The following is a 15,638-nucleotide window of genomic DNA, read 5'->3' as shown; positions in this document are numbered from 1 at the left end:
TTGGGTCACATCAGTTCATGATGACACACAGCGTTCAAGAAAGCCCTTTCTCTGACCCATTAAGTAGTCTGGTAGGTCTGGTAAAGTGGAAACAGCAATAATGTTTTGATGTATCAAACAGAAAACACAGGCTGCAGTTACCTAACAATTTATCCTTCTTGGCTGTTATTCCCCCATGCTAATCCCAGGAAATGTAGACATTTCTTGAACCTAATTTTTAAAAAATTTAACTTGTTTACTCTTGTTATGACACACCTCTGGCACAGATGGGACTTGAAACCTTCTGACCTATAGGTATTTCTTAGATCCTAATGTCATAGTCAGGTAATCGATTAACCCTTTTTCAGTATATCCCTGGCACACTTTAGTCTTAAAGGGACTTTGCACAAGCAAAAATAAAAGCTTTTGCAAATATGATCACCAAGATCTTGTAGCATAATGGTGGAGATCCTATGTCTGAGCCAGAAGACTTGGGTTTAAGTCCTATTTGCTCCAAAGATGTCTCCAAAATGTCTAAAGTTAAAAATCACACAACACCAGGTTATAGTCCAACAGGTTTAATTGGAAGCACACTAGCTTTCGGAGTGACACTCCTTCATCAGGTGATAGTGGAGGGCTCGATCGTAACACAGAATTTATAGCAAAAATTTACAGTGTGATGTAACTGAAGTTATACATTGAAAAATTGATTGTCTGTTAAGCCTTTCATCTGTTAGAATACAGTGATGGTTTCACTACTTTCATGTGTAATCATGTCCAAAATGTCTGAACACGTTGTTTGTGAGTGTCTCTCTCAGATTTGACAAACAAATGGTTAAAATTCCTGATTCAATGCAAGATCAAGGTATGTGTGTCTGACAGGGCAACCAAGAAATGACAGTAGCTTGAGCTGATTTTTAAAAACTGAAGCTGAGTTTGGTGTGTTGATATTTTATTCCCTGTATGTTCTTGCTGCATGTACAGAGACCATTAATGCTTATTAATATAACACCTTAAAGATAACATTTTATTAGTTTTATTGGAGAAGTGCTAAAATAACAGGACCAGTAATCTAGAGACAAATATTCTAGACGTTGGTATGGAGAAGTAGTTAAAAGACTGAGTAAGCAATAAACTCTATCTACAAAGAAAAGTTGTCTTGGTTTCTGTCTCACCAACAAGCTTGGATCTGTTGTGTGACATGATGCTTGATCCCATGAAAGAGGAATCGTGTTTGGCAAATATGTTGGAATATTTTGAGAATGTAGCTAAAGAAATTGATAAGAGCAGGTGGATGTGGTATACTTGGAGTTTCAGAAGACTTTCGATAAGATCCTTCAAAAGTGATTAGCATGTAACATTAGAGTCAGAGGGTTGAAGAAGATGGAATTGGAGGTCGTGTATTGGTATAGTTAGAGAACTGGTTGGCAGACAGGAAACAAAGAGTTGGAATAAACAGGTCCTTTTCCAAATTACAGATAGCGATTAATGAGACCCGAGCTGTTCACAATATATGTTAATGTTAGTTGGAGGAACTAAATGTAACATCTTCAAGCTTGCTGATGACATAATTGTTTCTCTAAATAATCTAGATTCCTCAGGATTGTGAGCATCTTAATCAAATCTCCTGCAAACGTTTTTGAAGGAAAGTAATCCCAGCTTCTCAAAATTCAGTTAGGCTGGTTTTTGATCATTCCTGGAATCATTCTGCACCCTCTCTAAAGGTTTCACATCCTAAAGTGAAGTGCCTAGAATGTGATCTAATACTTCAGTTCATTCTGAATTATTGTTTGGGATCATTCCTTCTTTTGTTTTGTGCAATTCCATTTGTCCGTTGCAGTTTACAAAATTATATAAACCTAAAGAAAGTGGGCAATGATTATACTTTGTTACCTTGCCCACATGTTTTCTTGTCACGTAATGGGTGTCTATGTAACGGGTGGTAGGCTGTTTAAGTCATCACGTGCAAGTCTCTCTCACTGTTCTGACCAGGTGCCCTTGCTCAGAGCTTTGCAACAAGCTTTGAATAGTGAGCAGGAAGCTTGACTGATGTTAAATCCAACCCCCCACCCTTTTCCCCCCCAGTCCAGGATATTCAAATGGTTTGTAATCATGTAGTCCTACTGAATGTGGGACCTTTTGGATTCATGTGGTTCAGCTAATGTTTGGACTGTCACTTCTTTGACATTTGACATTAAATTGGTGTCCTGAACTATTTCCCATCGTTCAACGTTCCTTTTATCTATATCTGTCCGTTCAGCCAAGCTCTGCCATTGGCCTAGTAACTCCATGCTATGCCTTCTGTTGAACGTGAATGCGCAGTTGATTTCAGTGCCCTTCATGGTTGATGTTGGGCCTATACATGGAGAATGACATCAGGTGGTGATCTAAGAGGATTGTGCTACCATTGGAAACATTGTCCTGTAGGAACTAAAAATATATTCATTGTAATTTAGTTTCAGGAGTCATCTTGTGTGTGTCAATTGATTGTCATCTCGCCGCCAGTAATTTAAAACGCAATGCCCAACCCACGCAGTTAGTGCAGTAAAAAGGGAGTACTGCATTGTTGGATGTACTATCTTTTTGGTGTAACATTACTCTAATGCCCTATCTGCTTTTTTGGTAGATATAACAGGTCTTGTGGCACTAAATTGAAACAGCAGTGGAGTTCTCCCCAATATCCTGGCCAATACTTATCCCTCAAAGAACTCACTAAAAGAGATGATTGCTAACAAACGTGTTGCTATTTATAGGAGTTTGCTGCTTGCATTGTTAGTAACACAAGTAACGACTGAAGTTGGAAAGACAGTATGTAAATGCAAGCTTTTGTAAATGTGCAGCTTGAAGCCCAGTTCCTGATTTTGAGTTTTGTACGTTATCAAACTCCACTAAATTTTAACATAATTTTAAAAGGATCAAATTTTAAATGTTTTGAGAGCATGTTGGGTTTGTGAGCTTTCCTGTTTTATCCAGTACCTGTGTAAATGCTGACGAGTGTGCCTCTGTGATTTCATGTTGCTATGAAATTGAGGTATGAAAGACTTCCACAATATAAAAGTAATTTTTTTACCTTTGTGTTAACAGGCTTTATGCTATGTCCTACAAAATGATTAACCTTGACTCATCATTTTATTGGAGCAACCTTTATTACAGACACAAACACCTGAAACCTTCAGATCATGATTATTAATGATCCTCGACTTAATTTTTAAATTATGTGGTTATGAACATTGATAATGTATGATTTTAATATCTTGTTAAAGCAATAAGCTCTAATTTTGCATTAATGCAGACTGTTCCTCTTTCATTTTCCTTTTCTCCTTCCTGGTTTTCTTCTGCTTTTTCTTGACAAGTTTCTTTTGTTTCGCTGGAGGGCAGCTGAAACTATCAAATCTGAGCTTGATAGGTTTTTCTTGAGGGTTATGGAATTGGGGTCTGAATAGTGAATTAGATCTGGGAGATTGACTGGTCTCTTTCTCACTTTGTAATGATATATTCTTGGTACAGTGGAGCTCCTGGTTTCTTACCTATTGCCCATTTTTATCTTACCTACCAAATCTTTCCATAATGTGTCAGCACTTTATTCAGCGATTTTTGGGGTTTGGATTTTGGCATTATGGCAAATTATACCTCCACACACGTATTTCCTAGCAGTAAAAGCTAAAGTTTTTAACACTCAAAGGTCAAAGATTTGTAATTACTGGGAAGGGCTATAGAAGTAAGTATTGTAGTGCCTTTTGAAAAGCAATTAATTTGTTTCTGTAGAGCTGTTACTAACACAGAAAGTGGATTTGTTGCTATTGTTGAAAGAATTGGATTTAGAGAGCTACAGGGGAAATGAAAAAAAGCTTGGCAAGTAAGATTAAGGAAAATCCCAAGGCCTTCTCCATTATAGAACATAGAAGATTACAGCGCAGTACAGGCCCTTCCGCTCTCGATGTTGCGCCGACCTATAAAACCACTCTAAAGCCCTATACTATTCTATTATCATCCATATATTTATCCACTAACCATTTAAATGTCCTCCAAGTTGGCAGGTCTACTACTGTTGGAGGCAGGGCATTCCACACCCTTGCTGCTCTGAGTAAAGGTCCTTCTGTCTGATATCTGTCCTGTATCTATCATCCCTCAATTTAAAACTACGTCCCCTTGTGTAGGCCATCTCAATCCAAGGTGTCCACCATATATAATCTTCTGATCATCTTGTATATCTCTATTAAGTCACCTCTTAACTTTCTTCTCTCTAACGAAAACAGCCACACATCCCTCAGCATTTCTTCATAAGACCTTCCCTCCATACCAGACAGCATCCTGGTAAATCTCCTCTGTACCCTTTCCAAAGTTTCCATGTCCTTCCTCTAATGAGGTGACCAGAACAGTACACGATATGCCAAGTGTGGCCCAACCAGGGTTTTGTTCACCTGCATCATGACCTTGTGGCTTTGAAACAGAATTCCTCTACCAATAAAAGCGAACACGCCGTACACCTTCTTAATAACTCTAGTGACCTGGGTGGCAACTTTCAGGGATTTATGCACATTGACATCAAGATCTCTCTGCTCATGCACACTACTAAGTATCTTACCATTAGCCCAGTACTCTTTATTTCTTTACTCCTTCCAAAGTGAATCACCTCACATTTTTCTACATTAAACTCCATTTGTCACCTCTCAGCCCAGCTCTGCAGCTCGATATCCTTCCGCACTGTCCACAACTCCATCGACCTTAATGTCATCTGCAAATTCACTAACCAATCCTTACACGTCCTCACTTAGGTGATTTATAAAAATATCAAACAGCAGTGTCGCCAAAACAGATCCACTACTAACTGAACTCCAGGATTAGCATTTCCCATCAGTCACACACTCTATTGTCTTTCAGCTAGTCAATTTCTGATCCAAACTGCTAAATCACCCTCAATCCCATGCCTCTATATTTTGTGCAATAGCCTACTGTGGGGCACTTTATCAACTCCCTTACTGAGATCCATATACACCACATCAACCGCTTTGCCCTCATCCGCCTGTTTGGTCACCTTCTCAAAGAACTCAGTAAAGTTTGTGGGGCACGACCTACCCTTCACAAAGCCTTGTTGACTATCCCTAATCAAATTATTCCTTTCTAGATGATTATAAATCTTATCTGTTGTAATCCTTTCCACAAACACTTCACCCACAATTGAAGTAAGGCTCACTTGTCTATAATTATCAGGGTTGTCTCTACTTCCCTTCTTGAACAAGAGAACAACATTTGCTGTTCTCCAGTCTTCTGGCACTATTCCTGGAGACAATGATGACATAAAAATCAGAGCCAAAGACTCAGCAATCTCTTCCCTGGCTTCCCAGAGAATCCTAGGATAGATCCCATCCGGACCAGAGCACATCTACTTTCACACTTGCCAGAATTGCTAACATCTCCTTACGAACCTCAATCCCATCTGGTGTAATAGCCTGTATCTTAGAATTCTCGATCACATTGTCTTTTTCCTGTGTGAATACTGATGAAAAATATTCATTTAGCTCCTCACCTCCACGCACAACTTCCCACTATTGGCCATACTCTTACTCTAGTCATTCTTTTATTCCTGACATTCCTGTAGAAAGCTTTAGGGTTTTCCTTGATCCTACCTGCCAAAGATTTCCCATGTTCTCTCCTGGCTCTTGTTGGCTCTCTCTTTAAGTCCTTCCTGGCTAACTTGTAACTCTCACATACCCTAACTGAGCCTTCATGTCTCATCTGTACATACGCCTCCTCCTTCTGCTTGAGAAGAGATTTTAGTAAACCACAGTTCCCTCGCTCAGCCATTTCCTCCTTATCAAGAACACACAGTCACTCTTCCTTGAACAAGCTCCGCATTTCAACTGTGCCCATCCCCTCCAGTTACCTTCCTCATCCTATGCATCCTTAATCTTGCCTAATTGTATCATAATTGCCTTTCCCCCAGCTATAATTCTTGCCATGTGGTATATACGTATCCCTTTCCATCGCTAAAGTAAATGTAATCAAATTGTGGTCACTATCACCAAAGTGCTCACCTACCTCCAAATCTAACACCTGGTTCATTACCCAGTACCAAATCTAATGATGCCTCGCCCCTTGCTGACCTACTGTGTCAGGAATCCCTCCTGCACACATTAGAGAAAAACTGACCCATCTAAGGTACTCAAAACTATAGCATTTCCAGTCAATATTTGGAAAGTTAAAAGTTGCCCATAACAACCATCCTGTTACTTTCGCTCCTATCCAGAATCGTCTTTGCAAGCCTATCATCTACATCTCTGGAGTATTCGGAGGCCTAAAATTCCTAACAGGGTGACCTCTCCTCATGCTAACCTCAGCCCATACTCCCTCATTAGATGAGTCCTCATCAAATGTCCTTTCTGTCACTGTAATCCCATCCTTCACTAATAATGCCTCACGTCCCCCTCTTTTACCACCTTCCCAGTTTTTACTGAAATATCTAAACCCCGGACCCTGCAACAACAATTCCTGTCCCTGCTCTACCCATGTCTCCAAAATGGCCACAACATCGAAGTCCCAGCTACCAATCCATGCTGCAAGTTCACCCGCCTTATTCCATATGCTCCTGGCATTGAAGTAGACACACTTCAAACCACCTTACTGCCTGTCGGTACACTCTTGCAACCTTGAAATCTTATTTATGACCTCACTACTCTCAACCTCCTGTACAGTGGAGCTACAATTCAGGTTCTCATCCCCCCTGCTGAATTAGTTTAAACCCTCCCAAAGAGCATTAGCAAATTTCCCCCCAGAATATTGGTACCCCTCTGGTTCAGGTATAGACCATCTCGTTTGTAGAGGTCACACCTAACCCGGAATGAGCCCCCGTTATCCAGGTGGATGAAACCTTCCCTCCTGCATCATTCCTGTAGCCATGTGTTCAATTGCTCTCTCTCCCTATTCCTTGCCTCACTAGCACGTGGCATGGGTAACAAACCAGAGATAACAACTCTGTTTGTTCCAGCTTTCAGCTTCCACCCGATCTCCTTGAATTTATGCCTTACATTCCCATCCCTTTTCCTACCTATGTCATTGGTGCCTATGTGGAACACGACTTGGGGCTGTTCACCCTCTCCCTGAAGGATCCTGAAAACACGATCCAAGACATCACGGAATTTTGCACTTGGGAGGCAACACACCAAACGTGACTCTCTCTTGTTCCTACAGAATCTCCTGTCTTTCCCCTAACAATGGAGTCCCCAATGACTAATGCTGTCCTCCATCCATTTCTGAGCAGCAAGGACAGACTCTGTGCCAGAGACCTGTACCCCATTGCTTACCCCTGGTAAGTCATCCCCCCAGCAGTATCCAAAACAGTATGTTGAGGGGAACAGTCATGAGGGATTCCTGCACTGCCTGCCTATTCCCTTTCTGTCCCCTGACGGTAGCCCATCTGCCTGTTTCCTGATATTGCCGATGACACAAAGGTCGCTGGTGTTGTAGATAGTGTAAGGGCTGTTGCAGGCATTGACAGGACATTGACAGGATGCAGAGCTGGGCTGAGAAGTGGCAGATGGAGTTCATTTTGGAAGATCCAATTTGAATGCTGAATACAGGGTTAAAGACAGGATTCTTGGCAGTGTGGAGGAACAGAGGGATCTTGGGGTGCACGTACATAGATTCCTCCAAGCTGCCACCCAAGTTGACAAGGTTGTTAAGAAGGCTTATGATGTTTTGGCTTTCATTAACAGGGGAATTGAATGTAAGAGCCACGAGGTTTTGCTATATCTCTATAAAACTCTGTTCAGACCACACTTGGTCCAGTTCTGGTTGCCTCATCATAGGAAAGATGTAGATGCTTTACAGAGGGTGTAGAGGAGACTTTACCAGGATGCTGTCTGGATTGAAGGGCTTGTCTTATGATGAGAGGTTGAGTGAGGTTAGGCTTTTCACACTGGTGAGAAGAAGGAAGAGCGGTGACTTGATAGAGGTGTACAAGGTAATGAGAAGCATGATAGAGTAGATAGCCAGAGACTTTCCCCCCCCCCCCCCCCCCCCCCCCCAGGGCAGAAATGGCTGTCACAAGGGGTCATAATTTTAAAGTGATTGGAGGAAGATATAGAGGAGACGTCAGAGGTAGGTTCTTTATGCAGAGAGTGGTGGGTGAGTGGAATGCACTGCCAGTGGTGGTAGTAAAGTCAGAGACATTGGGGACAATTAAGCGAGTGGACCAGCACATGAACGGCAGTAAGTTGAGGGTATGTAGGTTAGAATGATCTTAGATTAAGACAAATCCTCAGCACAACATTGTGGGCCAAAGGACCTGTACTGTGGCTACTGTTCTATGTTCTAAGGTAAGAGTTCATTTGGTTGAGGGTAACATATAAGTGTGGGTAAGGGATTGAATGACAGAAATAAATGGGGCAATTTCAGTTTGACAGGTTATTAATACTTGCAAGATGCAAAGATCAGTATTGTAGCCAAAATTATTTACAATCTGAATTGTACATGAAGGGAGATGTGGCGGCACAGTGGTAACATAGAACAGTGCAATACAGTATAGGCTGTTTGGCTTTCGATGTTGTGCTGACCTTTAATCCTATCTAAGATCAAACTCACCTTCATACCCTGTATTTTACTATCATCCGTGTGCCTATCCAAGAGTAGCTTAAATGTTCCTGACTCTATTACCAAGCACCCACTGTCGATTGTCACAAAGACCGTTTTGGTTACTGATAGGTAAATCTGCCATCCTTATTGGCCTGCTTGTGGCTCCAGACATATAACAATGTCCTAACTGCCCTCAAATGCCTTAGCAAGTACATCAAGCAGCTGCAGGATCTAAAGGGACCGTGGGTGTCCCTACATCCAGAATAAAAATTGGAGTGGTTCAAGAAAGCACCATCACTTTCTCCAGAGTGAATAGTGATGGGCAATAAATGCAGTGCCCATAGTGCCATCTTGAATTCCAAAAAAAGACTGTCGCATCCAGAGAGTGAGGTGATCTTACACAACATTTTGAGAGGATGTGATAGAGTAAACGCTGAGAGACTGTTTTTGGAATCTGAAACTTAAAGATATAATGGTGTGAATTTCCTCCTAAGTAGTAAGGATGGCCATTTAGGAATGAGGTAGAGTCAGAGGATTGCAAACCTTTGAAATTCTCTGCCTAGAAGTTTACAAATGCTTGGACATTGCATATACTCAAGAATGATAGTAATAAATTTTTGAACTTTAAGGCAGTACGACAGTGCAGTTCCCTCCTACTCCTATTGTTTATGTTCTTCTCTGGAAAATCAGTGGGATTTTAAGTGTGAAATCAAATTTGCATGTAATGTTTCTCATATCATTTTTATTGTGCTACCTTTAAACTATTAATTTTATAAAGAGTCCAGATTATGATTTAGTTAAATTTTGTATTTTGTTTGATTACTAGAAATCAGTGGAGGAAAATGAAGAACTAAAGAGTAAACTCCAAGCACAAGAAAATATCATTCGGAGTAAAGACCTTCACCAGGAGCAACTGTACAAAGAGTTGGTCCGGTGTAATGAATTACTGCAAGCGAAGGAGAAAACTGCCAGGTAACCAGCAATTGCAAGGGTGATATTGTCAATTGAAGTGATTTTGGCAGTGTGATAGCATTAGCTGGCTAAGAATATTACCTTAAGAAAAGGCTTGCTGCCTCATCTGGAGTGTACCAAATACTGCATCTCATGCACCATTGGACAACAATTCCTTGACTGCATCTGAAAGGTTTGCAGTCTCCTGGGAGAGGGTTAAAATCAGGTCAATTTGGGAATTACATTTTAAAAAAAAAGTGAGCAAATTCAATTCTAACATCAAGTGATGAAACTAGTTATAGGATCACTCTGACCTTCTTAATTCTATGCAGTTCAAAACTCTGGCACAAGGTGGTCTCCAACTCGCTCAGACAGGTTCTGCTTTTACTTGAAGAAGCTCAGTCAATTAGTCAAAAGCCTATCTCTGAGAGAGGGTGAATGGTACCAAACATTATGGACCGAATGATCTCAGTTTGCACTGTAACTATTCTGTATTCACTTTCTGATATCTAACCTTGGTCTAGCCTTAGCTAATTTGTGCCTCAACCTAATTTAGTTGAAAGGAATTGCCCACATGAGTACAATCCTGTCCAGTCAAAATCTTATAGATGATAATCAGATCACTGCTATGTCTACACTGCAACCTGTTGACTCTTAACTGCCCTCTGGGCAATTAGGGATGGTCAACAAATGCTGGTCTAGCCAATTGCACCCTCATCCCTTGAATAAATAAAACAAAAAACTGAAATATTTCCCTAAAATGTAGAGCTGCAGTTCTTTGCTATATTGCATTGCTGTTTATGGAAGCTTGGTGTGCATAAAAAAGCTACTATATTGTCTTCATTACAATGCTTCAGAAGCATTTCAGGCAGCACTTTGCAATGCCCTGAGATCTCATAATGTCTTCTATAAATGCAGCTCTTTCCTAATTTTTTTCCCTTATTCAAGCCAAGTGAAAGCACTTGGTGACAAAAGTATAACACCATATTCTTGGATCCTTTGTTTCGTTGCTGTTGTGACTAAACACTACTCATTTTAACACCACATTTTCAAGTTCTGCTCCAAGATTCAGAACTCTCAATTTAGGCTGGTCCTTCAGAGCAAGGAAGATCCCTTAGCACTATTTGTAACGTAGGGAGTTTATCCAGTACCCTGCACAATAATGTTTGCTCAACCTATGCATCAAAAGCTACATATCAGCATTTATTTTGCACGGTGGCCTGCTGTGTTTGATAGATTTAAAGGAGTTCACTGTGAAGTATTTTTATCTAATCTGATCAAGGGTTATCTTTATTCATTCATGGGCTGAGGGTGTTGATGCCTAAGGCCACGTTTTTCCAACAATTGGCAGTAGATCCATGGTCGTCATTAGGTTCTTAATTCCAAATTTTTATTGAATTCAAATTCCAGCACCTGCTTTGGTGGGATTCGAACCCAGGTTCCCAGAACATTACGTGGATCTCTGGATTAATAGTCCTGCAATACTACCATTGAGCCATCACCTCCCCTAAATGTACATGTGTTGCCCTTATGAGCTTAGCATTTGTAAGATGGTTAAAACTTTAAGCAACAAACTCTGCCTTGATGAGGTAGTTATGCAAGAATCTGCAAATGATGCTGCTTTCACCCAGGTGCACTTTAACGTACTTCATTACCAAGGACAAGCTACAGTAGAACTTTGATTAGCCAAACCTCAATTATCCAAATTTCTGATGATCCGTACATGACTCAAGGTTCTATGAAAACGGTATTCGGCAATTCAGCATTCAGTTGTCAATAAAATGGCATTATAGCATGCATTGCCGGATAACCAGCACTCATAAATTACCGTTGTTTCTGGTTATCTGAGCGATCTGTTATCTGCACAAAATACTCCCTGCCCGTCTCATTTGGATAATCAGCATTCTACTGTATTGAAAACATTAAATTTTAAAAGATAAGTTGTTCCATTGTTTCAAATCCTTTGAAAGAAAAGCAATTGAATTGGGAGTTTTATCTTGATGACAAGGTTTTAAAAAATCCCTAAAATTTGTCTCTCTCTTTAGGTCCGTGAGTTTTGAGAAGCCTATTCAATATGGCCTTCTCATTTTTCTAGACTACATCCATACAAAGAGGTTGCATAAAATATAGTGAGCATTACTAACAATCTTTGTGTCAGTTGAATCAAAAACAAAGTACAGATTGAAATCCCATTGGAATATAGAATGAATCATATAAGTCATTCTGGGGTAGGTGGTACCTCAACAAACAGGATGGTCTATACTTGAACTTGAGGGGTACCAATATCCTGGGTTGTAGTTCCAGTGTCCAGGTGATTGAGAGAGTGAGGTCAGCAATGAGGTTTTAAGGTCACAAGAGTTCACCGACAAGCAGGAAGGTGGTTTGAAGTGTGTCAGGAGCAGCTGAAAAAAGGTGGGTGAACTTGCAGCATAGGTTGGTACCTAAGACTTTGATGTTGTGGCCATTTCGTAGACATGGATAGAGCAGGGACAGGAATGGTTGTTGCAGTGGTTCCAGGATATAGATGTTTCAGTAAAAACAGAGAAGATGGTAAAAGAGGGGGTGGTGTAGCATTGTTAGTCAAAGATAGTATTAGTTCTGGTCGCCACATTGCCAAAAGGATGTGGATGCTTTGGAGAGGGTGCAGAGAAGGTTTGCGAGGATGTTGCTATGGAAGTTGCTAGCTCTGAAGAGAGGTTGAGTAGGTTAGGTTTATTTTCACTAGAAGAAAGGAGATTGAGGTTTACAAAATCATGAAGGGTGGATAGAGACAAGCTTTTTCCCCAGGGTGAAGGATTCAATAACGAGAGATTATGCTTTCAAGGTGAGAGGTGGAAAGTTTAAGGGGGATACACATGGCAAGTACTTCACACAGCGAGTATTGGGCGTTTGGAACGCATTGCCAGCAGAGGTGGTAGAGGCAGGGACAGTAGATTAATTTAAGATGCATCTGGACAGATGAATGAGTAGGTGGGCAGCAGAGGGATACAAATGCTTAGGAATTGACCGACAGGTTTAGACAGTACATTTGGATCGGCTCAGGCATGGAGGGCCGAAGGGCCTGTTCCTGGGCTGTAAATTTTCTTTGTTCTTTGTACTATGGTGACGGAAAGAACCTTTGAGGACTCGTCTACTGAGGTAGTATGGGCTGAGGTAAGAAACAGGAAAGGCGAGGTCACCCTGTTGGGAGTTTTTTATAGGCCTCCAAATAGTTCCAGAGATGTAGTGGAAAGGATAGCAAAGATAATTCTGGATAGGAGCTAGAGTAACAGAGTAGTTGTTATGGGAGACTTTAACTTTCCAAATATTGACTGGAAATACTATAGTTTGAGTAATTTAGATTGGTCAGTTTTCATCCAATGTGTGCACAGTATGTAGACAGGGCAACAAGGGGCGAGGCAACATTGGATTTGGTACTGGGTAATGAACCAGGCCAGGTGTTAGATTTGGAGGTAGGTAAGCTCTGTGGTGATAATGACCACAATTCGGTTATGTTTACTTTAGCGATAGAAAGAGGTAGGTATATACTGCAGGACGTGAGTTATTGCTGGGGGAAAGGCAATTATAATGCAATTGGGCAAGATTTAGGATGGGGAACGGAACTGCAGGTGATGGGCACAATTGAAATATGGAGCTTATCCAAGGAACAGTTACTGTGTGTCCTGGACAAGTATGTACTGACAGGCAGGGAGGAAGTGGTCGAGCAAGGGAGCCATGGTTTATGAAAGAGGTTGAATTTCTTGTCAAGAGGAAGAAGGAGGCTTATGTACAGATGAGACGTTAAGGCTCAGTTAGGGTGCATGAGAGTTACATGGTAACCAGGAAAAACCTAACGATAGAGCTAAGACAAGCCAGGAGGAGACATGAGAAGTTGTTGGCAGGTAGGATCAAGGAAAACCTTAAAGTTTTCTAAAGGTATATCAAGAATAAAAGAATGAGTACAGAAAGATTAGGGCCAATCAAGGATAGTTGTGGGAAATTGTGCGTGGAGTCCAAGGAGATAGGAGATGGTCCTAAATGAGTATTTTTCGTCAGTATTCATATAGGGAAAAGACAACAGTGTTGCGGAGAATACTGAGATACAGGCTACTAGACCAGACTGAATTGAAGTTCATAAGGAGGTGTTAGCAGTTCTGGAAAGTCTGAAAATAGATAAGTCCCCTGAGCTGGATGGGATCTATCTTAGGATTCTCTGGGAAGCCAGGGAGGAGATTGCCAAGCCTTTGACTTTGATCTTTCTGTCATCATTGTCTACAGGAATAGTGCCAGAAGACTGGAAGATAGCAAATGTCCCCTTGTTCAAGAAACTCAGTAGAGACATCCCTGGAAATTATAGACTTCAATTGGGGTAAAGTGTTGGAAAGGGTTATAAGAAGTAGGATTTATAATCATCTAGAGAGGAATAAGTTGATTAGAGATAGTCAACAGGGTTTTGTGAAGGGTAAGTCGTGCCTCACAAACCTTATTGAGGTCTTTGAGTTGGTGACTAAACAGGTAGATGAGGGTAAAGCTGTTAATGTGGTGTATATTTCAGTAAGGCGTTTGATAAGGTTCTCCACAGTAGGCTATTGCACAAAGTACAGAGGTATGGGATTGAGGATGATTTACGGTTTGGATCAGAAATTGGCTAGTTGAAAGAAGGTGGTGGTTGATGGGAAATGTTCATCCTGGAGTTCAGTTACTAGTGGGGTACCACTAGTGGGGTACCACTAGTGGACCACTGCTTTTGTCATTTTTATAAATGACCTAGATGAGGACATAGAAGGATGAGTTAGTAAATTTGCGGATGACACTAAGGTGGTGGAGTTGTGGATAGTGACGAAGGATGTTGTAGGTTACAGAAGGACATAGATAAGCTGCAGAGCTGGGCTGAGAGGTGGCAAATGGAGTTTAATGTGGAAAAGTGTGAGGTGATACACTTTGGAAGGAGCAACAGGAATACAGAGTACTGGGCTAATGGTAAGATTCTTGGTACTGTAGATGAGCAGAAAGATCTCTGTGTACATGTACATAGATCCCTGAAAATTGCTACCCAGATTGATAGGCGTTCCGAAAAGACCACTCCCTCCGTGACTCCCTCGTCAGGTCCACACCCCCCACCAACCCAACCTCCACTCCCGGCACCTTCCCCTGCAACCGCAAGAAATGCAAAACTTGCGCCCACACCTCCCCCCTTACTTTCCTCCAAGGCCCCAAGGGATACTTCCATATCCGCCACAAATTCACCTGCACCTCCACATACATCATCTATTGCATCCGTTGCACCCGATGTGGCCTCCTCTATATTGGAGAGACAGGCCGCCTACTTGCGGAACGTTTCAGAAAACACCTCTGGGGCACTCAGACCAACCACCCCGTGGCTCAACACTTCAACTCCCCCTCCCACTCCACCAAGGACATGCAGGTCCTTGGACTCCGCTATCAGCAGATCATAGCAACATGACGGTTGGAGGAAGAGCGCCTCATCTTCCGCCTAGGAACCCTCCAACCACAAGGGATGAACTCAGATTTCTCCAGTTTCCTTATTTCCCCTCCCCCAACCTTGTCTCAGTCAAATCCCTCTAACTCAGCACCACCTTCCTAACCTGCAATCTTCTTCCTGACTTCTCTGCCCCCACCCCCACTCCGGCCTATCACCCTCACCTTGACCACCTTCCACCTATCGCATTTCCAACACCCCTCCCTCAAGTCCCTCCTCCCTACCTTTTATCTTAGCCTGCTAGAAACACTTTCCTCATTCCTGAAGAAGGGCTTATGCCCAAAACGTCGATTCTCCTGTTTCTTTGATGCTGCCTGACCTGCTGCGCTTTTCCAGCAACACATTTTCAGCTCTACCCAGATTGATAGGCTTGTTAAGAAGGCAGAGTTTAGATTAGAGTGGTGCTGGAAAAGCACAGCAGGTCAGGCAGCATCCGAGGAGCAGGAAAATCAACCTTTAGGGCAAAAGACCTTCATCAGAAACAGAATGCCATTTGCAATTTTCCAATCAATAGACACAATTCTATTCCTGATGAAGGGCTTTTGCCCAAAACATCGATTTTCCTGCTCCTCGATGCTGCCTGACCTGCTGTGCTTTTCCAGCACCATTTTAATCTAGACTCTGGTTTCCAACATCTGCAGTCCTCACTTTTGCCTTG

The 15,638-nt window shown here is 41.8% G+C and overlaps 1 protein-coding gene across 7 annotated transcripts in view; it reads left to right on the top strand.

The window, feature by feature from the left end:
• cep63 (centrosomal protein 63) overlaps positions 1-15,638 on the top strand; it is a 117,425-nt gene that overhangs the window by 59,805 nt on the left and 41,982 nt on the right. For all 7 annotated transcript variants that reach the window (XM_072573224.1, XM_072573223.1, XM_072573221.1 and 4 more), the window contains one exon: positions 9,377-9,522. In XM_072573224.1, the coding sequence (XP_072429325.1) occupies positions 9,377-9,522 (146 nt within the window). The remainder of the gene's footprint in view (positions 1-9,376; positions 9,523-15,638) is intronic.

This window comes from Chiloscyllium punctatum, chromosome 6 (genome assembly GCF_047496795.1).
Source record: "Chiloscyllium punctatum isolate Juve2018m chromosome 6, sChiPun1.3, whole genome shotgun sequence".
Taxonomy (NCBI): domain Eukaryota; kingdom Metazoa; phylum Chordata; class Chondrichthyes; order Orectolobiformes; family Hemiscylliidae; genus Chiloscyllium; species Chiloscyllium punctatum.
The sequence above is the reverse complement of the archived record's forward strand: the minus strand, read 5'-3'. Positions and strand labels throughout refer to the sequence as shown.